This window comes from Carya illinoinensis, chromosome 3, assembly GCF_018687715.1.
Source record: "Carya illinoinensis cultivar Pawnee chromosome 3, C.illinoinensisPawnee_v1, whole genome shotgun sequence".
NCBI classification, from domain to species: domain Eukaryota; kingdom Viridiplantae; phylum Streptophyta; class Magnoliopsida; order Fagales; family Juglandaceae; genus Carya; species Carya illinoinensis.
The window spans coordinates 39,445,323-39,471,439 of NC_056754.1; the positions used below are offsets into that span (position 1 = coordinate 39,445,323).

Here is a 26,117-nt window from a genome sequence, read left to right on the forward strand (position 1 = left end):
TGTCTTAACATCCATCTGGTAGAGTTCCAAATCCATGTTTGCTACTATAGCTAGAATCAAGCGAATTGAAGCAAACCTCACGACTAGTGAAAAAGTTTCTTCATAGCCTATACCCTCCTGTTGGGTATATCCTTTCGCCACTAAGCGAGCTTTGTACTTATCTATCGATCCATCCGACTTGCGTTTGACTTTAAGAATCCATTTGTTCCCAATAGTCTTACGCCCTGTCGGTAGATCAACCAGATCCCAAACCTGGTTAGTTTTCATAGACTCAATTTCATCATTAAGAGCTTTCATCCACTCATCTTTAGTAGAAGATGAGAGAGCCTCATTAATTGTCCTAGGCTCATCATCATCATGCGGAGCTACCATAAAAGCTTCCCCTTTAATCTCAAAACGACGACGGGGAATACTTTCACGTGTGCTTCTACGCGGTTGAGGTTGTTGTAATTGATTGACAAGTGGTATACTCCCACTCGGATTTAAGTCCTTATTTGTAGGAGCTTGAGGAATTTCTTCCTCATTCTCAACTAAATTCCTTGGAGCACTTTCCTCTTGTTCTATAATCTCATGAAGTTCTAAACTCCTATCAACCTCACCTCTACTTGGAAATTCATTTTCAATGAAGTCCACATCTCGTGATTCAATTTCAGTCACACTTCCATCAGTTTATTCGCCTATTAACACATACCCTTTAGAGTGTTCTGAGTACCTTATAAAGATACACTTATTCCCTCTAGGGCCTAATTTCCCATACTTATGAGAAAGATCATGAACAAAACCCATTCAACCTCATGGCCACAAGTTACTCAAATTGGGTTTCTCGCCGGTCCATAGTTCATATAGAGTGAAAGTTACTGATTTGGAGGGCACTCTGTTAAGAATGTAGGCAGTAGTCAAAAGTGCATCCCTCAAAAAGAATTTGGTAGGTTTGCTTGCGCCATCATTGACCTAACCATCTCAAGCAGTGTTCGATTTCTCCTTTCCGCCACGCCATTTTGCTGCGGCGTACTCGGCATCGTTAACTGTCTTTTGATTCCTTTTTCATCACAGAGCCTTTTAAATTGCTCAGAGAGATATTCTCGTCCTCGGTCAGTTCTTAGAGTTTTTAAACTCTTGTCTAACTGATTCTCAACCATTCTTAGATATCGTCTAAAACACTCCAATGCTTCAGACTTATGGGAGATTAAGTAGACATGACCATAACGTGAAAAATCATCTATAAAAGTGATGAAGTAGATACCTCTGTGTCTTGCCCTCACACTCACTAGACCACAGATGTATGAGTGGACTAATTGCAGTGGAAAAGATGCCCTAGTGACTTTTCCAAACAGTTTTCTCTTAGCTTTTCCCATTAGACAATGTTCACACGTGGGCAAGATGACCCTAGCGAGATTGCCTATCAGGCCTTCTCTAGCTAACCGAGTCATTCTATCTTGTCCTATATGGCCAAGCCTAGCATACCATGTATGTGAATCCAAACTATCAACAGATGAAGAAAGAAAAGCAATAGATTCATTTATATTAGAATAAACCAAATCTAATATCATAAAACCGTCTTGCAGAAAAGTATTGCCATAAAACACATGGCCCAAATAAAAGGAAACATTATTGTTTTCAAAAACAATTCGAAAACCAAGTTTTAATAGAGTAACAACTGAAAGTAAGTTTCGTCGGATCTCGGGAGCGTATAGCACATTGTGGAGGAAAAGAGTGCGGCCTCCCCGCAAATCCAGCTTGTAGGTACCAAGTCCCAGTACCTCCACGCTAGCTCCATTCCCCACCTTGATATCACGGCTCCCAGTTGGAATCCGGCGATACTCCACAAATCTGACTATGTCTAACGCTATGTGCTCGGTTGCTCCTGAATCAGTAGTCTACAAAGGATAGGAGTGAGCAACCATCACATGGCTAGTTACAAAAACAATGCGAGAAAAGTCAGAGTGTACCTTCTTCGGCTCAGTGCAGTCACAAGCGAAGTGGACAGTCTTTCTGCAGTTGAAACACTCTAATTTTGACTTGTTCTTCCCACGCTTGCCCCACTTGGTACGCTAAGAAGTTTCTGACACATTTTTAATTTGTCCAACAGCTACCCCAATCTTGGACTTCTTGCGCTTAGGCCTTGATTCCTTGCGCGAACCAGCATTAGCCACATAGGCCGTATGATTGGGCTTAACAGCCTCTAGGCGCTCAGCCTCCAATTTCAAGTGACGCGAGACATCATCAAAGTCTTTGGTGTTCTCGTTATGCGTCAGGTTCTGCCTCATATTTTTTCAAGAATTTGGTAGTGACCTAATCACTGTCTGGACTTGCTGTTCATCTGTCAGGTTATTTCCTGCCGACCTAAGTTCGCGGATCATAATTGGCATAGCCCTAAGATGCTGCTTCATCGTGTGGTCAGAGCGCATCTTATAGGAGTTGAATCTCATGGTTAATCCACGCAACCTTATCGCTGAAGTTCCACCAAACTTCAATTTTAAAGCCTTCCACATGCTTTGGGCAGTGTCATAGACCTCGAACTCACACATTAGATCATTATGCATGTTGCTTAACATTATTATGAACGTGCACCGATTTTTCTTAGCCCATTGAGTATAGGCTTGTTGATCTATTTATGTTGTTCCGACGTCCCTTCTGCGGGCACAGTAAGGATGTGAGACAAGGCCTCCAAGACCTCTTGCTCATCTAAGACATATTGGATCTTGCGATGTCATATGTCATAGTTTTCCCCATCTAATTTCTCCCCCTTGTTTAAGTCGGCAACTATAGTTTTGGATGTCATATTACTTCAATACGCAAAGAAGGGATATTACACACACACCTAAGAAATCGGCCGCGTCCTTTCAAGATAGAAAAAGAATAATTTAGACATGTCGCAAGATCAAAAAATCGCTAAGCTTCATAATTATCTCTTGCGCCACAATATCCAATTATTAAATTTCTAACCTAATTCCCGCGCAAATTATTTTTAAAAAAAAATATGGAAGAATTTATTATCATAAATCTCAACCATACTCCCACTATTTTAAGTAGTCTCCTAGTCCTAGTCATATGTAAAGACATAACCTACTAAAACCGTAGTAACCTTTTGGGCCAGTTTACAAGGACAGCTACCCAGACCATAGCAACCTGTTGGGCCAGTCTACAAAGACAGCCAGACTACAGTAACCTGTTGGGCCAGTCTACAAAGATAGTTCATATGAGACCATTACAGTCCATTTTTCTTGTTCCATCAGTGTATTTACAGTTCTTACTGGGGCCACTGTAGTCTTTCTGGCTATACAATGCATTTACAGTTCTTACTGGGGTCACCATGGTCTTTTGGCTATACAATGCATTTACAATTCTTACTGGAGTCACTGCAATTCTTTCAGTCTATCATTCACACTGACAATTCTAACTAAGACTACTTAGTGGGATTTTCTATATTTTTATCACTAAAAGAAATAAAGACTAATGTTTAAACATTCAAGTCTAACATTCATAGATGATAAAATAATCATATTTCCATATGTTCAATACACACATACATGTTATCACATTTAATTTCAAAATTAAATAAAAGATCACATGTAATATAATATTATGGAAAAAAATAGCATGAAAACAAACAAATATTCACATGTTATCACATTTAATCTATAACATTAAATAAAAGATCACATATAATATAACAATATATTCAAGCATATATTAAATCATGTCACAAAAAAAAATTTTATTTTTTATTATTATTTAACAAAAAAAAAATTAAAACCCTCACTTAAACCAAAGAATATTCGCAGCCCAATGGTGTGCCTTCTCCTTAGTTTAGTGGTAGGTCTTGGGTTCAAAACCCATTTGTGCCACTTTATGTTTTATTTATTTATTTATTTATTTTTAATAAAATAAAAAAAAAACTTCGGCCCAAGCCCAACCCGACCCATCAGAGGGTAGATAACTCAAGTCATCTTCATCCTCCTGCAAATTACTGTTCACGTGAACAGTAACTCAGAAAAAAAAAAAAAATCACAGCTGCCGTTTATGGATGTCACCGGCGCTGCCGATCGCTGGAAACTGCTTCCAGAGGAAGCTGGGTGCTGGAGCAGCACTAAGGTGGTGCTGGCAGCACCACCCCTCTGATGCGCGCAGCACCGAGCCGACCTTGCTCTGGTGCGCGCTGCACCGAGCCGGTGCTGCTCTGGTGCGCGCGCATTGTGACCGAGCCGGTGCACCACCTTGCGTGGGTGGTGAGCGCAGCACCATTTGGTGCGCGCTGCTCCTCCATGCACAGGTGGTGGACGCGGTGCTTTTCGTCCATTGTAGAGCGGCTCGTCAAATTTTTTTTTTTTTTTTAAAATGCAACACCACATGTGCGCAAATCACATAAAAAAAACACAGTTGATATGCATATACCAAACAGAAACTGGAAGCAATTATAAAGTCTCTGATACCAATGTAAGAAAAATACAGCGGAAAGTACCTCAGATTCAGCTTAAAGAAATGCTCCACAAGTTTCTCCAGCGCGACAAAAAACAAGTGTTTTCTCTTAATAGTAAAGTGTAATATATAGTTATAAAACTAGAGTAACACTTAACAAATCCACAGTCTATAGACTATTTCAAGAGAGAACAAGTGAGAGAGAGATTTTTTACTATTGTGATTGATGCACCAGAATCAACAGGAGGGGAGCTATATATAGCCCCTCCTACACGGCTAGCCTTAAAGCCATGCATTTACCGGCTGTGTAACGCATAACTTTAAGCCATGCGTTATAACGTATGCATCCAAAGGGGAGGTCTGCCAGTGTGGGCGTCCCCTCTATTTAACATATAGACTATAGTTAATTTTAATATTATAATAGTATGTGTTAATATTTATAAAATAATATATTTATATTATAATATAAAGTAGTTTAGTATATGTAAACACCATATTATTATTAATATAGATAATCTGTAAAATCAAGAAAATCTAAAATTTCAATTTTAGTAATGAATCCGTTTTTAAATTTCCAAATTGACGTAAATGTAGTTTGTTATATATATATATTTATATATATATATATATTAAGCACATATGTATCCGGCGTTTTAACTTTGGATTTTAAAATTTGAAATAAATAAAAACAGAAATTGCGAATCTTTGCGGGCCTTGGACAGCAACAGGCTGACCCTTTTATTAGGCAACTTAGGCAATTGTTTAAAGCCTCAAGTGGAAAAAGACTCCTAAAAATATTTCATACAGAATTTTTTAAAAGAAAAAAAGCCATAACTAGAAACAATTGAATAAATCAATGAAAAATATCAAAAGTATCAAATAGATATTATATAATTAGTTCTCTTTCTAAATTATCATATTTTCATTTCTTCTGAAAACTCAATTTTTATTGAACTTTTCTTAGTTTATAGTTTTCTGTTTTATAATCTTTCAACTCACCGTCAAAATTTTTATTTCCATATTAAGTAATTAATAAAGATGTTAGTAATGTTTTTAATTACCAAAAACATACTCGTTGGCTTGAGTTTTTTTTTTTTTTTTTGCTTGGTTATTCTTGAATATTTATGATTATATTTCTAAATATATATGTTAATATTGGAATTCTTTTTTTAAGTTTTATTATATTTGATTTCACTTGATGATGACAAAACTTTTTCTCTTATCAATCTCATTTTCATTTCTGGTACTAAGACATGAAGTGATCTAACTTCTTATCTTATCTCCACAAAATAATTATTTCACATAATCTAATTCTTTTGGTACACTTTCTTTTTGTTATTATTAGTTTAATATATAGCATGAAAATTATAAAGAGTAAAATCTACTTTTCGGTGTTGATAAAAGATTTTAGTATAATCATTTAAAGAGACGAGCCATTTTTTTTCCAAATGTGTGCATTTATAGAATTTTATTTATAATAATAGATATAATTGATTTTGAGAATCTAAAACACGTGTAACTAATTTTAATAAAAAAAAATTAAACTGATAATTTTTTAATAAAAATTAAGTCGGTTATTAATTAAGAAGGTGGTATAAAATTTTAAATAAAAATGAATTTATGATAGGAGTAATTTTTAAATAAAAATATAACATAAAAATAAAAATAAAAATAAATTAATTGTATTTTACCTTTTTAATAAAAGAGGTTCCTCAAAATTTCGGCTTAGGCCCAACAACTTGTTGGGCCGGCCCTGGGTCACAGCGATCAATCCGAAGTTAAGACCCGGTTGAGAACTTCGGGTTTGGAAATTGGAAAGGTCGAGAACACTGAAACGAAAGGCCATCGCAGCGAACAAAAGTACAAAACAAAAAAGGGAGGGATGGCGGACGTCTTAATTGGTATTTCTCAGTCTTCTCTACTTGTGGCACGGCGCAGGGTTGGATTTCGCTTACATCGGGAAACCCGCAACAACGGTGGTAGTAACAGCACCATTTGTTGTTCAAGCCGACGGCTTTCAGAACTGCGATCTTCTTTGGGAGTTGGGGTCAGATCGGAGCAAAGACGGTGCATTTTGGCTGCTTCTGGGGCCGTCTCTTCTGACTCAGTTCAAGCGCCCACCATATACTCTTCCCGACCGGATACTGCTACTGGCGGTGGTGGTGACGGAGACGAATTGGGTAACAGAGGGGGAGGCGGTGGTGGAGGTGGCGGCGGTGGTGACGGAGACGACGAAGAGCGCGGAGGCGGGTCAGACGAAAACAACAAGAAGATGGCTGGCATGTCCATGTCTCAAAAGTTAACTCTGGCTTATGCCGCTCTTGTTGGAGGTAAGGAACTAACGCTTTCAGCATAAATACTTTATTTATTGACGCCTTCTTTTTCTCCCCTTTCTTTTTGTTTGCTTGATTGGGGAGGGTAGCCGCGAATAATTCATTTCATATCTTTCTGGCTAAGCAAACGAAAAATAGTTGCACGAGGTTTAATAAAAGAAAAAATCTAGTTGTAAGTATAATTGTATATTAATCTGCACGTCAATTTAATGTTATTGGTTAAAAAATAGATTTTATTGAAAATAGTATTAATTTAAATTTTAAATATGAAGGAATCAGTATTAGTACCAGATTAGTATGTGACTTTGCTTGTACGTAGTAAAATTCTTAATAAAAATAATAAGGTGTTATTTGAATCAAGAGAATAACTCTTTTTATCTTATCTAATTATTACAATTTTATCAAATTTTTATTAAGGGTGATACTTGCATGGTGCGGGGTTGGGTTGACCATTTTCTGCATCTCATCCCATATCACAAAGGGAAGGGTTTTCAACCGCCGAGGAGCGGGCTCGAAATCCTCATCCCTCCCCCCCCCCCCCCCCCCCCCCCGGCCAATCCATTGGGTTTAAAAATTATTTTTAGGTTAAAAAAGATTTTTTTAGATCAAAATTATAATAGAATTTAAATTATAAATTTTTTTAAAATACAAAAAGAATTTGAACTCATTAGAGTGTTTTTTTTTTTTTTTTATAAGAATTTTATTCAACAAATGCAATAGGCGAAGCCCATGTACCCAAACAGTATACAAAATAAACACTTAAATACATTCAACAACTAAAGCAACGAGGACAGAAACTCATGAACTGCCCCCCATTCAGAACAATAGTTAAAAACCAAATAAATAGGGAAAACATAAAACATTTCCAAAGTTCTTCTACAGTTCGTTCCCTATTATTAAAATACCTCTCATTTCTCTCCAGCCAAATGCACCACGTAATATACAAAGAAATCATCTTCTACACAACTGCCACTTGAGAGCAAGAATGAAGTCTAGGCTAACAAGCAAGTAATTCTATCACTGAATTTGGCATGGCCCAGAATTCTTCAGATCTTCTAAACACCCCATCCCATAACCCCTTAGCCACATCACAGTGTATAAGTAAATGATCTACTGATCCCCCAGCTTTCTTACACATGAAACACCACTCCATAACCATCAATCCACGTTTTCTCAATTATCAATTGTCTGAATGTTCTCAATTGCAGCTGTCCAACTTGAATACAACTTCAACTATTCAACATATATACAATTTAAATATTTATATAAATATATAAAATTTAATTTTTTTATACATAGTGGAGCTGAGCAGGGGGCGTGGCCCCCACTGGGCATGCAGAGAGGGGTAGCCCGCCCACCCAAGTGGGGGTGGACGGGGTTTGGGTGTGGGCCCCTGCTGCCCACCCCTAATTCTTGTACAAAATACAATAAACAATTAATTTTTGTTAATTCTAAAATAAAAATAATATTCAAACAATATTTTATTTAACTTTCAACTTTTTTATCATCTCGTAACTATTCAAAATTCCCTTTTAAGTTTTTACGAACTTTTACCATAAAACAACTAAAGAATCCGGCTTTATAAAATTTATGCAAATGTTTTGGAGAAAATTTGGGCAGTAATATTTCACATAATTCGAGCATGGCATGTAATGGGTGGGCGCAAGGAATTAAATTTTGTAATTCCATCTTTGGTAGTAAGGCTTAATTCGGGTTAATTATGCATCTAAGTTGGCAGACCACTGAATTACTTGAAAAATAATTGCTTTGCACCATTGGGGACTGCTGAATTAGGTCTTGTATGTACTGCCTGTTTACTCAGGTTGCATCCTTCACGTTTATTACTAAAAACTTTGGTTATTTATGGAAAGACACTGATATTGAGCATATTTTGTTATGTAAAATGATTTGTACAGTGCTAGAGTGTGCAAGTTCCGCACACTTCATTTGAAAAGAAGTATAGGGAATTTGGGATTCACGTGAAAAGACCAACATTTTCATGGTGGTTCCCATTTTTTCAAAGGAAGTGAGCAAGAATTTTACATCCTAGGACTGTATCTAGCCTTACTCTTTTCTCATTTAGTTGAATCGTTATGCAAATGAGTCATATCGGTTTCCTTGACGTCTTTAGCCTTGGTTCTATAAACTAATCAAGAAGCAAAACTAAATTATGACTGTATTTTCACCTTTTCCGCTCTGTTCCAATCTGTATATATTATTGAAGCATGACTGATATTTGACAGTGGGTGGAGCTATGGGCTACATGAAGAGTGGCAGCCAGAAGTCACTCCTGGCAGGAGGAGTATCAGCCTCACTACTGTATTATGTTTATGCTACACTTCCCACAAAGCCTGTTCTTGCATCATCCATAGGCCTTGGTAAGACTTAATCATGCTCTTCACAATTATGTTAAATTTTCCATATTTATTATATATATATATTGTTATATTTATTATATATTTATGTTGCTAGAGCCATGTTTCAAGAGATTTATTCTATGCATGTATGGATAAGACCAACCTGCTTTTAGGCCTGGTTTGGTTACCGAGATGAGATGATCTCATATAATTATTACATGTTTCTCAAACTCCTACACAAAATATAATTAACAATTCAACTTTTTCGAATTCCAAATCAGAAATAATATTAAAAAATTATATTCTAACAATATTTATTCAATTTATTTCATCTCATCTTTGTGTAACCAAACAAGGCCTTAGTGTTTTCATTAGCATGGCCTGTACTAAAATCTTTTTATTAAAGAATGCTCAATTATCTCATCTAACAAAATTATATTCTAACAATATTTTATTCAATTCATCTTATCTCATCTGTGTGTAACCAAACGAGGCCTTAGTGTTTTCATTAGCATGGTCCGTACTAAAATCTTCTTTTTAAAGAATGCTCAATTAGTGGACTTCATGGTTATTAGAATTTTGTAGAAGATTTATTGAAGCAAACTTAAGTTATGGTCTTCTAAAGGATCTAAAAAAGTTAGTAACTAAAGTAATTACTCATACCCCTGTAATCCTATTCGTGCTTGCATTACCTATACAAAAGTTCCTACTCATGCATTATAATAAGCCAAAAGGTCATCCATGTAACTGCTGGTCGAATGCTGAGCATTTACAGTTGGAAGTTTCACTTTTGAAATATTGTTTTAATTCTTGGAAACTAATGAAAGGGATGTCATAATGGTAAGCATGCATGTAACACCCGAGAACCCTTCCCCTAGGTTGGGTTTGTTACATACTTTTGTAACTATGCCCGGTAAAGAGACCCAACATAATAAAAACACCTAATTTTGTGAAATAAATTCCCAAAAAACATAGCGTAAAAATATAATCTAATAACAAGAAAAATATAAAACTGATCTTTTTGTGAAAAAAAAAGAGACTTATTAACTAAGGCCTAGTTTGGTTTCACAAACTTTGAAATCATCTCATCCCATCTCATCTTTACGCAACATCCAAATGCCATTCAAACACAAATATTTATTAATTTCAAATTTTTAACTTTTCATCTAATCATTACCTAATCATTACAACTTTCCTAAACTTAAAAAAAAAAAAAACAAAAAACAAAATATAATTAAACTTTTTCAAATCTCAAAATAAAAATAATATTAAAAAATTATATTCTTATCCTCTTTTCATTTTATAATTTTTATATTCAATTTTTTCTCTCTCCTTTCCCAAAACCCCATAAAAATCTTAACTCAAATCATTTCACTACTATTCATAAATTTCTTATCTAATCTGTATAACTAAACGAGGCCTAAGTCTGAAAATCCCTTGACACGTGATATATGCTTGGATGTCAGCTTGTCAACACTATTGTCTTTACCTGGACATTTTGAAAACATAAAAAAACAAATAAAGACCCAAAATGAATCAAATATTCATTAAGTAGTACATCATACAGTAAACATAATAAACATAGGATTTGCTTGAAAAGTTTGCATACTTAATACGTTTTTGTTTTTTTTTTTCCTTTTAAATCAGTAAATAAGATTTTATTGATCGAAAGATAGGCAAAAGCTCAAGTATATGGGACATATACAAGAGCAACGCCTATGCATGCTTAGTTTAGAGATACAAGGAATTCATGAAATGACAAGCCATTAAAATCAATTACAATCGACCAATGGAGTAAAGTATTGAAACATAGACTTCTAAGCTCTTCCGTTGACTGTTCTTGATTTTCGATACTTCTTTCGCTCCTCTCCCTCCAAATACACCACTGTAAACATATTGGAACCAACTTCCAAATAGAGGCAATCTGAGAGTTATGTTGAATGGCTTTCCAAGAAGCTAGGAGGTCCACTACTGTCTTGGCATCACCCAAGCTAATCCTGCTCGAGCAAAAACTTCATTCCTCAATGTTTTGGCAATCTCACAATGAAGTAGTAGATGCAACTGACTCTCCACTCTTTTTACACATACAACACCAATTCAAGACTATGATTCGACATTTCCTTAGATTGTCTAGAGTGAGGATCTTCCCCAAGGAAGCCATCCATACAAAAAACTTTGCCTTTAGGGGCACGTTTTTCTTCCAAATACTCTTCCATGGGAATGAATTTGTACCATGCATTTTCATGGCTTTGTAGAAAGAGCGGACTAAAAACTTCCCTATCTTAGAAGGGCTCCAAAAGATCTTATCTTCAACTCCTGCCAACAACCGAGTGGAGTAAACTAGGTTATTGAAGTCTGAAACAGCTGCAATTTTCCAATCTTGTGCATTTCTAAGGAATGTGACATTCCATTGTGGAGTGCTATTAGAGAGTATGAAGACGTCCGCAATCGAGGCTTTTTTCATACTTGCTATGCCATAAACTTGTGGAGAAGTTTCCTTCCGCACCATATCACCACTCCATACATCATGCCAAAATTTAATTTTGGATCCATCACACACTTTAAAGCGGGTTTATCTTGATTATATGACCCAACATCTTCTTATATGCTTCCATAGTCCCACCCCATGAGGCCCACTCACCTCCTTGGTACACCATCCTCCCCATGGTTCCCCATGCTTCAATTCAATGATGCTTCTCCACAAAGCCCCCTCTCATTGTGATATCTCCACAGCCACTTACCAATCAAAGCTTTGCTGAAAAACTGCAAGTTCTGAATACTCAAACCTCCTCTTGAATGGGAGAGCAAATTTTGTACCATTTCACCAAGTGAAATTTGAAGTCATCATTGATCCCCCTGTAAGAAGTCACTTGGAGTTTCTCCATGCGATGAGCCACTTTGATGGGGAGTGGGAATAATGATAGGAAAGAGGTTGGCAAGTTGGAAAGAATGCTTTTGATTACGGTGACCCTAACACCTTTGGATTAATACATCCTTTTCCAACTAGCCAATTTCCTCTCCATTTTTTCTGGAATATTATCCCAAATAGAAAAGGATAATATTTAATACTTAATACTAACATAACTCATTAGTTGGATAACTCATTATTAATACTAACATAATCCTTAATACTTAGTACTAATACTAACATACACATGTACTATGCATAACTCATTATTTACTTTCTTTAATTGCTAGCACACCTTAACCCCTGTGTGCAGGATTGTGCACCGGTTCCAATGTCTGTGGCCACAACGGGAACCACTTAACTTATCATAACATACTATGATGGACCATGCTTAGGTCCATGGCTTGCACATCCACCAATAACTGCATTGGTGTCATGCAACTCTTATGGACATTCTTAAAGCTTCTTTCATATCTTGTCTTTTATATTTCTTACCATGATACATGTAAAACACATAATATAGCTCATCGTAATCATAAATGAAAACATATTGTGATGCATATACAACATATAATAACATGACATTGAAAAGTCACTTTCATCATAACTTGATACGTAAAAAGGGCTTCAATAAGGAAAATGATTTACGCAATATTTTTCACAACACTTTACACAACTATGTTTTAAATGAGGGTTACTTTTGTAAAATACCTTATAAAAGTAACATCATTTTAAAAAAATACTCTCATGGTGTGAGTATCATTACTCATTTACCTCTTTGCTTCCATCGATAACAAATGCATCGATAATCAGCTACTTGAAGTTGCTGGAAAAGGGTTGGCCTTGATTGGGTGAGGATGGTTCTTTTTTCAATATCCTGAAATTGCAGCAGTTATCTAGGATTAGGGATTGATTTTCTTGAAGAACATCACAAGGGATTGCTATAAAAACTTTCCATACTCACTGCAGCTTCTGTACGAATTTAACTCTGTTTGTTTTAAAAAGGGGTTCTAAGAATCCTAATGGCTAGGAGTTCTAGGGTAAATATGTTGCTACTATTTGGATCCATTTAAGAGTCATAAATGGGGGTGATTTGTACTTCCCGAGATCTGGAACAGCTCAAATCTTATCTTAAAAGAGTCCTGGCAGGCTGCAACAGACTCTTATTGGTGCAAGAATTCTTCCCTAACAGGCTAAGTGTGGATAACCTTCATCTAGAGGGTTTCTTGGCACCTAATCTAGTTCTAACTTATCCAGAAACTGCTGGTTTCCATTATCACGTATTTAATAGCCAAAAATGGGGCTTTGGCTAGTTAATTCTTGGGCTTATCCATCCATATATGAGCCTAATGGCCCAAACCTACTCCATTTTGAATCTAGGACCATAATTTCATATCCAATCCTATCTCCTCGAATATTACGAATGAGCTAATGGCCCAATAAAATAATCTTCCTTCTAGCTGTAACAAAATTGGGCTTGTGGTCCAAACTTTAAAGATTAAGAAATCTAGGTCTGGACGTTACAATGCAAATTGACAGATACATTCATTACATATATATATCTAAAATATTTTGCAATCGGAAATTGAATGGTAAGGTAGGTCTTTTAATTTTTTGAATTTCTAATTGTTTGTCTACCTCCTAATCTTATTAAGTTTTAGTTACTTATTGAAGGCTGTCAATTTCTGGATCCTTCATTTTCAATCTAAACTTTGTTTAAATGCTTTTGTATCTCCTACTTGCTAGGCCTGTCTGCTGCACTTTTGGGAGTGATGGGTACTCGTTTTAAGAAATCTGGGAAGATATTTCCAGCAGGTGTTGTATCTCTGGTGTCGCTTATAATGACTGGTGGCTACTTACATGGGATTATGCGGAGTCTACACTGAAATGTTTACAAGCGAGACTTTAGTTATCAGCTGAGGCTGTATGGTAGTCACCAACTTTGATCGAATTATATCTCATCTGGGAACCAGGATCACTGTTTTTGCTTGTCTTCTGTGTTGTGTAGTACGCATTGAACTTTTATTTGGACCACTGTCTGCTGTGTTAGTGTTCCAGTTTTTCTTTTATTTTTGTTATTAGAGCTGTTTATATGTTCCCTGTACACATATTTCTATACAGATGCTTCTACTCAAGTCTTAAGCCATGTCCCTCCCCCCTTCCCCTACCCTACCCTTAGAAATTACTTTGTCTTGACCATTGTCTGCTGTTTTAGGTTGCCGTACGAGCCTGAATGTTGTCTTGACCTTGATGCTATGTGCCATGCATTGACATATGCAGTTGGCTCGATAACAGAATGTGTTTGCATGAGGATCAATTTGTGACCTGAAGGACTCGTGAATTCAAGGCAAACCGATTCTAAACAAGATTTTTTTTTTTTTTTTTTAAATGTAAATTCATTCATTATAACGAAGTTACAAATATGACTTATCAATACAGGAAAATCTAGATTATAAGCTAATCTATGCATCTGCTCTGAAGCACCCTCGCATACGAAGTGGTGGACATTGTCTTAACTTCTAAACCTCTTTAAATAGAGAGAGCATCTGTATAAAATAGAATGACCAGGCCCTTTCGACCTAGAAGGTGGAGTAAGGAACAATACTACTTTGGACATTAAGTTCAAAAGCCTATTCCTAAAATATTATTAATAGAACAACATAAAAACTAAATTACAAAGCAAAAACAGAACAATAGAGAAACCCAGCAGTGGCGAGAGCTCAATGGCACACCCACCCTACACGTCGATATTAGGAGCCCAAAAACAATACGAGTACCCAGCTCGCATGCGGACCACTAAACCTCTATTGCAGAGATTGGCTGTAACATCGTCTGCCTTACTCCACAGCACAAGTTTTAGATTGTGTCTGGTCAAAAAAACTCATCACCCGCTCGGTTTAAACAAGGAATACGAAACAAAAAGTCAGAAAATAACAGTGAAAACATACGGACGAAAAACACAAATCAGTGGTGCGTGCAGAGCAACCACTCTTAGAGGGGATCCGACTGTCGTTTGATGATCACTCGGAGTCTTAGGTCCCATAAAAGCCAGGTTTTGAGTCGGCAGGTGGCTCCCTGGTGGCGGTGATAGCCACGCTTTGGTTTCGTCCGAGACTCCGTCTCGCGCGTGTGGGCTACGCTCCTTCCCTTTTGGCGTCGCGTTCGGTGGTCTTGAAGATCGGCAGTTGGCCAAAGTCCAAGACTTTGGCCAAAGCTCCCACCCCCGTTAATCACTCTGGTATGTTAGGGGTTTTTTTTTTTTTTTTGGGAGAGAGAATGGAGAGTTTTTGAGAGGCAATTCTAAACAAGTTACCAAGAGTATAGGAAAGTAGGAGATGATATAGAGAACTCTTGTAAAGAAAACTCTATTCTTCACCCCTTTTATTTTTCTTACTATGTGTACAATATGCTACCATTCACTGCATATAACCCCTGTTAAATAGAAATAGATATCTCATAATCAAACTAGGAGTCTATAAAATCTAGTTTAGATTCATTCGAGAGGCTTTAAGATCCGTCTCTCTTCCATTTTCATTTGATGTACTTGTTAGCTTCTTTCTTTATTAAGTAAAGCTTTTCGCAACTCAAAAGAAAAGATTTTCTTCCATCGAACTTCGCCATCTTAATCGATTGCTCATCATTATTCTATATAGTCATTCGCTTGGACAATTTTATGAATACGTTGTGTACACTTTGTGTTCACTTAGGCAATATTACAAATTCCTTGTCTACTTTGTTACCAAGTCCCGAATAATTTGATACCACCACTCATGATTGGTTAACCAACTAGTTTAGTGACAAACTCAACTCAAAGTATTGATGAAAGGCACATGAAGTGGAAGAGTTGTTTCCCACACAGCCTATCTTAGCTAGGCTTGGGCTGGGTGGTGAGGCCCATCTCGACCCATCCTTCCCTTCCAACATCCTTGGAGTCATCCAAAGGATTCAGCCCTTTAGGTTGTATCAAATTAAGAAAGTGCTTAGTATGGGAAACTAGGCTAAGGGCAAGGAAAATTTAAAAAAAAAAAAAAATTAAAACTGTTGCTTTTTTTGGGAAAGGAAATATCCTTATGCCATTCCATTATAAAATTGAAAAGATACAGGGAGGAGCTTCCTCCATAGTTACAATTAAATCAAAATGGTAAGAGCATCTTTTACAAGTAAGTTCGCTATAATATTGCCGTTTCTCCTAACAAGAGAAACTTCCTACTTTGTAAAATGTTTAAGATATGACCTTACTTCACTCATAAACATGCTAGAACTACTTCATGCTTCTTTTTCTTCTAGTAAAGACTTTGTGACTTGCAAAGATTCCCCCTCAATAACAATCTATTGCAATCCAAGATCCAATTCCAGTTTAGTAGCCTGTAAAGCTCCAAATGACTCAAGCTAATAGGGGTCAGGAAAAAATTGTTTCCTCTGCTTCATTGTGGCAATGATCTGGCTAGCATAGTCCCTAATAGGCACTCCAATGCCAATCAATCCACTAGCCCTATCCACAACACCATCCCAATTAATCTTAAACCATTTCGATGGAGGGGCCTGCCATACAGCAACTAAGGAACATACCTGTATTTCTCTGCTGTTATGCTCATTATCCCTCTCTAACAGCATGTCTAACAAAGTTCTTGCATCCCTTACAATGGAGTTTGAATGAGTAAACTCCTTGTTAAAGACGAAGGAGTTTCTTCTCCACCAGAGTTTCCTTGCCACCACCACAAATTCTTATAATTTTTCTTCATCTAGCACCCTAGTTAATAAGTCAAAAAATAGCAGCATTGGCAACTGAGAGATAGTGCATTTCTGAAGCCTTTTAGAGCATTGACTCCACACATCCATTGCTGCTTTACAGCTCCATAAGACATGTAGGACATTCTCTTCTTCCCTGCAACAGATGGGGCATAGGGGATCATTCACCACTTTCTTCTTAAACAAATTGGATTGAGTTTTAGGAGGGGGGGGGGGGGTCGAAAACTTTATCACTAAGAGTTACATGAAGTTGCCAAATTTTATTCCACACATTTTTAAATCTGTTACTTGCTGATGCTTGACCTTGAGTTGCCACCTCCCTTGACTTCTCCATGTGGTATGCACTCCTTACTGAGAAGGATCCATCCTAATCTGGAAAGACAGATGGCTAGGCCACTCTAATCCTAGTAAAGTCACTAGTCTAGTCAAGACCCTAGATGGCAAGGCAACCGTTGTAGAATTGGCACAAGACATTTTCGAGGAGGGGGAAGCTAATTTGATTCTAAAAACTCCAATTAGTACTATGGAAAATAAGGACAAAATCATATGGTTGTCACATTAAAAGCTCTTCCACAGAACACCATGTCACATATGAAAATAGATGTGAAGGGGACGGCTTAACCGTGACATGATGATGTGAACCCGCCGGAAGAGAATCTCTTGAACCCACAATCAATTTGAAAACTCATCCAAGAATGCCAAATTCAAGTCTATGGATGGAGAATTTAGACCCGTTGAGAACTCGTTTCAAGAACCTAGGTTATATTAAAATCTAGACCCGTTGAAATCCCGTCTCAAGAACCCAAATTACGAGGAGGAACGCTACAAAAGTTGTGATTTACTTTTGATAAGTTCTAAAGTTCAATTAAGAATAAGAGGAGAAAACTCACTCACAATTAAAATTTGAAATAAATGTCTGCTTTGAAATGGCTAGTTACATCCTTTAAATACCCTCCCCAAAACATGATAAAACCCTAGACTAAAATTTGAGACCCTTTCTCTCAAAAATGCCCTTAGTGAACAGCGGGTACTGTAGCGTGAACAGTGTCATGCTACAGTACTTCTAAACCCTAGTTCAAATAAATAAGACATATGTGGGTTAAGAATCTTCAAGCCCACTTATTCAAAACTAATAATAAAAATCCTTTGAACAAATTGAAAGCCTTAATATCTAAAGGCCATATTTCTAAGTCAAGTCTTCCACAGCTTGGATCAAGTGGATCAAAGATGGTTCTTTTTCTTTCAAGCCCATCTTGAGTGTTGGGCTCTTGCTAGCTTTTTCCCAAGTGGTTTGTACCTTGCATTGCTTTCTTGATCTTCTTGGCTCTCGATCTTGTAATTGGCCCATTTGGAACTTGTAAAGGATCTTTAAGAGTAGACCTGCCTTGGTTCCCATCATTCCCTCTTTCCTCAAAAGGATTTGACCTCGAATCTTCACCTACATCAAAAGGAGAAAGATCAGAAACATTGAAGGTAGCAGACACATTATACTCACCTGGGAGATCCATTTTATAGGTATTTTCATTAATTTTCTCAAAGATTTGGAAAGATTCATCTCCTCAAGGATGCAACTTAGTCCTCCGATGAATTGGGAATCTTGCTTTGCGCATGTGAACCCAAACCCAATCTTCAAGTTCAAAGATGACACGCCTTCGCCCTTTATTGGCTTGGGAAGCAACCCTTTCATTCTTTTGGGCAATTTGAAGCCGTACCATCTCATGTAGTGATTTCACCAACTCCGCATTCTTTTGTCCATCCAAGCTACTCCTGCCATCAACTGGTAAAGGCAACAAATCTAAAGGGGTAAGCGGATTGAATCCATAAACAATTTCAAAAGGAGAATATGAAGTAGTAGTATGCACGGTCCTATTATATGCAAACTCTATAAATGGCAAACAATCCTCCCAAGTTTTTAAATTCTTATGAACAACAGTGCGTAAAAGCTGAGTTAAGGTCCTATTAACTACTTCAGTCTGACCATCAGTTTGCGGATGACAAGTAGTGGAAAATAAGAGCTTGGTACCCAATTTCCCCCACAACACCTTCCAAAAGTAGCTAAGGAATTTAACATCCCTATCAGAAACAATACTCCTGGGAACACCATGGAGTCGCACTATCTCTCTGAAAAATAAGTCAGTTATATTTGTGGTATCATATGTTTTATGGCATGGAATGAAATGTGTCATCTTACTAAATCTATCCACAACCAAAAAAATAGAATCTCTACCCCATTTTTGTCCTAGGTAGCCCCAAAACAAAGTCCATAGATATGTTAACTCATGGTTCACTAGGAACGGGTAAGGGTGTATACAACCCATGTGGCAACACTTTAAATTTGGCCTTCCTACATGTAATGCACCTGCCGCAAATGCGAGTGACATCTCTCTTCATCTTAGGCCAAAAGAAATGTTCATGCAAAATATCCAAAGTCTTATTGACACCAAAGTGTCCCATTAATCCCTCACCATGTGCCTCAGGCACTAGTAATTCACGCATAGAACAACTTGGCACACAAAGTTTGTTTTCTTTAAACAAGTAACCCTCATGCTTGTAAAACTTACCAAATGCTGTCTTATCACATGCCATGTACACATTAGAGAAGTCAGCGTCATCGGCATATAGGTCTTTCACATATTCAAACCCAAGTATCTTAGCACTCATAGAAGTAAGAAGTACATACCTTCGAGATAAAGCATCAGCAACAATGTTATCCTTACCTTTCTTGTAACGGATGACATATGGAAATGTTTCAATGTATTCCATCCAACGAGCATGCCTTTTATTCAACTTACCTTGACTCTTGAGATGCTTCAATGATTCATGATCGGTGTGCATCACAAATTCCCTAGGCTATACGTAGTGCTGCCAAGTCTCCAATGCACGAACAAGAGCATAAAGCTCTTTGTCATAAGTAGGGTACTTGAGTGAGACCTCACTTAACTTTTCACTGAAGAAGGCTATGGGCCGCCTATCCTGCATCAAAACAGCTCCAATCCCCATACCTGAGGCATCACATTCAATCTCAAAAGTTTTGTTAAAATCAGGTAATGCTAGCACAGGTGTAGAGCACAACCTTTCTTTAATGGTGGCAAAACCATTCTCTTGAGTAGCCCCCCAATGAAACCCAACATTCTTTTTAATGACTTTAGTGAGTGGTACAACAATGGTGATAAAGTCTTTAACAAAACGCCGATAAAAGCTAACTAAGCCATGAAAGCTTCTTACTTCAGTGATGCTCTTTGGCGTTGGCCACTCCTTGATGGCCTTGACTTTCTCTTCATCCACCTCAATACCCTTTGTACTAACAACATATCCAAGAAAAATAACTCTTTCCATGCAAAAGGTACATTTCTTGAAATTAGCATATAACTTTTCACATCTCAACACATCAAACACATATCTCAAATGCTCAATATGCTCATTTAAGTCCTTGTTGTACATTGGGATATCATCAAAATACACAACCACAAACTTGCCAATGAATGCACGTAGGACATGGTTCATCAATCTCATGAAAGTATTGGATGCATTTGTAAGTCCAAATGGTATAACCAACCATTCATAAAGGTCATACTTAATCTTAAAATCAGTTTTCCATTCATCATCCTCTTTCATTTGAATTTGATGGTACCCACTTTTAAGATCAATTTTACTAAAAATACATGAGCCATGCAATTCATCAAGCATATCATCTAATCTAGGAATGGGATGCCGATACTTTACTGTAATATTGTTGACCGCCCTACAATCAACACACATTCTCCACGTCCCATCCTTCTTTGGCACTAATAGCACTGGTACTGCACATGGATTCATGCTCTCCCTCACGTACCCCTTACTCATCAAGTCCTCAACTTGCCTTTGAAGCTCCTTTGTCCCCTCTGGATTACTCCTATAGGCTGGTCGGTTTGGAATAGCAGCTCCAGGTACAAAATCAATCTGATGCTCAATGCCTATAATGGGTGGCAACTCATTAGGCATCTCCTCTGGGAATACATCATCAAACTCCTGCAACAAAGAAATAGCCAAATTAGGAATAGACTGGTGAGTGTCATCAAGAGTAAGATAAGACTCTTTATAGACAAGAAAAATCATAGGGCGATCTGTGAAGAAAGCCCTCCTAACCTCACTCTCTCTGGCATAGAAACTCACTTTTGTCTTTCCTTTCCTCTCTACAGACTCTCTTTCTTTTTTCTCTCATGGCTCTACTCTTTTTTCTCTACTTTCAGCCACATCTCTACTTTCTTTTTCACTCTTTTTATTGTGCTCATTTTCACTATCACTCTTTCTTTTCTGCTCAATCTCTTTTTCACTCATTTTTTTTTATCACTCTCATTTTCACTCTTTCTTTTTTGATTACTCTCATTTTCACTCTTTCTTTTCTGAGCAACCTCACTTTTCAGTTTCAATTGGTCTTCATAGACCTGGCTTGGAGTTAAAAGAGCAAGTTTGATTCTTTTTCTATCCTTTTCAAAGTTATACATATTTCTAAACCCATCATAAATCACTCTCCTATCACACTGCCACAGCCTCCCCAACAAAATATGGCCAGCATGCATTGGTACTACATCACAAAGTACCTCATCCTTGTACCTCCCAATTGAAAAAAAAACTAACACTTGCTTATTTACCCTAACCTCCTCACAATCATTCAACCACTGCAACTTGTATGGTTTAAGGTGTTTCAAAGTAGGTAAATACAATTTCTCAACTAAAATAGTGCTAGCAACATTAGTACAACTCCCTCCATCAATAATCATTCTACATACCTTGTTGTTGATGTGGCATCTAGTACGAAAAATGTCATCTCTCTGTTGCTCGGCATCATCCACCTTAATGTGTGTGTTGAGAGCACGCCTTGCAATAAGAGACTCACTCACAGCGTATATCACTCCTTCGTCATCATTAGCATCAACCAACTCGGGCATTCCATCACGATCATCCTCACTCTCAGTCATCACCTCCCCATTATCACGCATAATCATCACTCGCCTATTTGGACATTGAGAAGTAATGTGCCCTAAACCCAAACACTTAAAGCATTTAATTTTCTCTATTCCTTGAAGGTTGAGATTCTACCTTGGCTTTGCTGCTAGGTCCCTCATCTTTGCCCTTAGGAACCTTTCTCTTTGCTTCAGCAGGATCATTCCTATCCCACTTTGATTTCCAAGTAGTGCTAGAAACCGAAGTGTACCTTGCTGTCTCTTTTTTCTTTAATTGCCTCTCCACCTTCATAGCCATGTGCACTATATCCTCTATCTCCACATAATATTGCACTTCAACCACATTGGCTATATCTCTATTCAAACCACTCAAAAATCTAGCCATGGTGGCCTCCCGGTCCTCCTCTACATTAGCCCGAATCATAGCCACCCCCATCTCCTTATGGTAATCCTCCACACTCTTAGACCCCTGTGTAAGATTTTGGAGCTTTTGATAAAGGTCCCTATAGTAGTAACTAGGTACAAATCTCCGCCTCATGAGAGCTTTCAACTCTCCCCATGTCTCTACAGGCCTCTCATGATTCCTCCTCCTAGTGGCCACTAATTGATCCCACCAAATAATAGCATAATCAGTGAATTCAATTACTGCCAACTTTACTTTCTTCTCCTCAGAGTAATTATGACAATCAAATACCAAATCTATTTTTTTCTTCCACTCTAGATAAACCTCTGGGTCAGTTCTACCTTGGAAAGATGATGTTGTCATTTTGATGCTCCCCAAGTCTCTATCGACACCATCCCGACCCCCTAGGTTCCCCTCAAATCCTCTTTCACGCCTAACTCCTCTATGTCTACCCAACCCAATTTCATATGTTAGGTCTTCCTCATCCTCATCATCTCCTTCATTCTCATATGCATTTTCAACCCTAGGCTCACGTCGCTTCTGATTTCTCCCACCTTGCAAATTTCTAATCTCTGCTTGTTGTTGATTCATCCTATTCTCCATTGCCCTAATAGCATGTTCATCCGCTCAAACTGTTGTTGCATAGCTTGCAACACAAATGAGTTATCTGATATCCCCTTGGGTGATGAGCCACTGCGGTGAGACATTGTAATGTGCAGCAAAAAGAAAATGTTAGCAGAAAAAGAAAAGACCTCACACGCTCCCTTACGTGTTTATACTCAAATGATGGCACTCCACTCGTGTTTCACTCTGAAATGGCTTTTTTTTTTTTTTTTTTTCCGATAATAATCTCACACTCTCTTACCTTTTACCTCGAGTTTTCTCAATCAAGTTCTTTCAGAACTAATTGAACTCAATCAAGATAAAACAACCTTGTTTAATCCCAACTAGCAATTAGATCCAAGAAACAAGAACAAGAGAAATACATAATGAAAGAAAGGACATGAGAATCACAGAAATTATATGAATGAAAGAGTGAGTGTAACACAAGATACCAACTGTAATGAAGGATACACAATCCTAATGATGAAAGGCTCAAAAAAAAAATTTGGATTTTTCTACACTTCTTTTTTCTTTTTCTTTTTTTTCTGGAGGATTTTTTTTTTCTTTTCTTTTCTCAACAATTCAACTACAAACAGAAATATTCAATTGGGATAATCAAACAATTGAATTCAAACACATAAAAATTGACAATAAAATAGAAGGGAATCAATGCAACCATAGATATTTCAATCCTAAATGGTGCAAATTTTCGCATCCCTAAGAAGAATGAATTTCTGCACTTTTTTTTTTGGAACCCTAAAACAATGAAGCTCTAGAATTAAAGATGCAACAAACAAAAGATAGAATTAGACCTGAATGAAAACCTTGCTTTGAATACCAAATGATGTGAACCCGCCGGAAGAGAATCTCTTGAACCCACAATCAATTTGAAAACTCATCCAAGAATGCCAAATTCAAGTCTATGGATGGAGAATTTAGACCCGTTGAGAACTCGTTTCAAGAACCTAGGTTATATTAAAATCTAGACCCGTTGAAATCCCGTCTCAAGAACCCAAATTACGAGGAAGAACGCCACAAAAGTTGTGATTTACCTTTGATAAGTTCTAAAGTTCAATTAAGAATAAGAGGAGAAAACTCACTCACAATTAAAATTCGAAATAAATGTCTGCTTTGAAATGGCTGGTTACATCCTTTAAATACCCTCTCCAAAACATGATAAAACCCTAGACTAAAATTTGAGACCCTTTCTCTCAAAAATGCCCTTAGTAAACAGTAGCCGCGGGTACTGTAGCGTGAACAGTGTCATGCTACAGTACTTCTAAACCTAGTTCAAATAAATAAGACATATGTGGGTTAAGCATCCTCAAACCCACTTATTCAAAACTAATAATAAAAATCTTTTAAACAAATTGAAAGCCTTAATATCTAAAGGCCATATTTCTAAGTCAAGTCTTCCACAGCTTAGATCAAGTGGATCAAAGATGGTTCTTTTTCTTTCAAGCCCATCTTGAGTATTGGGCTCTTGCTAGCTTCTTCCTAAGTGGTTTGTACTAATTCTTGCATTGCTTCCTTGATCTTCTTAGCTCTCGATCTTGTAATTGGCCCATTTGGAACTTGCAAAGGATCTTTAAGAGTAGGCCCATCTTGGTTCCCATCACATGAAGGATAGAATGTTCTCTCTGAGCTTTGTATCAAAGCTACATCCCAGGTACAAAAATTTCTCTCTGATTTTCGGTGATGCTCCATTCATTACTATACACACAAAGAGACTGATTTAGGAATTGGAGGTTTCTCGAACCACATTGAGCCCATTTTTCCCTTATTTTCGCATGTGTAGACCCTGGATTTAGTTGCTAGAACCTTGTCCAGGCATATGAAACACAACGTTAATAGTGGTGCTATCTGTGAGATTTTTCCTATAGGCATAACGTGTCCTTTGTATGCCGAAGACAACCAATTCTCAAAAAACATTAAGGCCAGAAGCCTTATCAGAAGACATGCAAGAACTAAGGCCAAAGAAAGGTGGGGTCAGCATGATAGAGCCCTAGTGTGGGATTTGAAGGACTCCCAGAAGTTGGTGTACTACACTAACCGTGCTTTCTGGGGTACGGAAGCAAGATACCCTCGCATGGACCAACTTGCCTTTACCCCTATAATGATTACCTATCGACTCAGATTGTACTTCCAGGCATGCCCAATGCGAGTCCTGACTGAAGCCCATCGGAAGAAGATTTTACAGTGACTAGATGTCTCGATCAGGTTGACGAACTAGGCAGTAGAACTGAGTGAGTTCGACATCAAATGCATCCATAGAAGCTCTGTCAAAGGTCAAGTACTGGCAGACTTCATAGGGGGGTTCACTGGCTTCCTAGGTGAGATTCAAGATGCACCTCCTGTGAAGCCCTGGCAGGTCTTTGTTGATGGTTCATCATATCAGGCTATAGGGGGAGTAGGGGTGCATATCATTAGATGTAGGAGAAGAATATAACTACACTGTTAGATTAGCATTCAAATCACCAACAAAAAAGTAGAGTACAAAGTGCTACTGGCCAGCTTAATGGTCGTTGAGTCGCTGGGGGCTAATGAGATAGAGGTGAAAGCCAACTCCCAGGTAGTCGTCAACAAGGTCCGGGGGAAGTTAATCAGGAAGAGTGAAAAATTGAAAAAGTACTTAACATTGGTAGGAGACAAATGTAGCCACTTTAAATATTTTCAGATTTAGTAAATAACAAGAGCTTAGAACCAAAAGGTCGAAAACCTGGTGCAAGCTGCGTCCAGGTAGGAAGACTCGCCCCTACCAGAGCAAACAGTGGTCAGGCCAGTAGAGATGCCCACGATAGGGGTTGAGATCTCAGAGGTGAAGTCAGGAGCTCTAGAATGGGCAGCAAATATAATCAAGTACCTTGATGCGAATGAGTTACTAGATGATAAGTGGGAAGTGAAGAAAATCAAGAATAGAGCAGCTCACTTCATCATGACTAACGGGGTCTTATACAAATGGGGTTATTTCATGCCCCTCCTAAGGTGCGTTTTGCTTGAGCAAACGTAGTACGTCCTGGCAGAGGTACACGAAAGAGTGTGCAGTAACCACTTGGGAGGAAAAGCATTGGCGACAAAGTAATAAGGGCATGATACTATTGGCCACATGCCCTTAAAAATGCAAAGGAGTTAATTCGAAAATGTTGGAAGTGCTAGGAATTCTCCCTGGTACCTCATTGCCCACCGGAGGAGTTGACATCAATCACGTCACCATGGCCCTTTGTACAATAAGGTGTTGACCTGGTTGGCCCTCTTCCTTTGGGCAGAGGAAGGGTAAAGTTCGTAATGATGGTAGTAGACTACATCACTAAATGGGTTAAAGCGGAGGCCATGGTGATGATAATGGCAAGCAACATCACTTGGTTCATGAGGAAAGCAATTGTGTGCAGATTCAATATCCCT

At 37.7% G+C, this 26,117-nt stretch overlaps 1 protein-coding gene across 1 annotated transcript; it reads left to right on the top strand.

The window, feature by feature from the left end:
* Positions 1 to 6,209: 6,209 nt before the first annotated feature.
* LOC122304207 (protein FATTY ACID EXPORT 2, chloroplastic-like) lies at positions 6,210 to 14,152 on the top strand. The gene is made up of 3 exons (XM_043116323.1): positions 6,210 to 6,749; positions 8,996 to 9,130; positions 13,764 to 14,152. Exons 1-3 carry the CDS (start codon positions 6,302 to 6,304, stop codon positions 13,901 to 13,903), a joined length of 723 nt encoding a protein of 240 aa, XP_042972257.1. The 5' UTR covers positions 6,210 to 6,301; the 3' UTR covers positions 13,904 to 14,152.
* Positions 14,153 to 26,117: the final 11,965 nt, after the last annotated feature.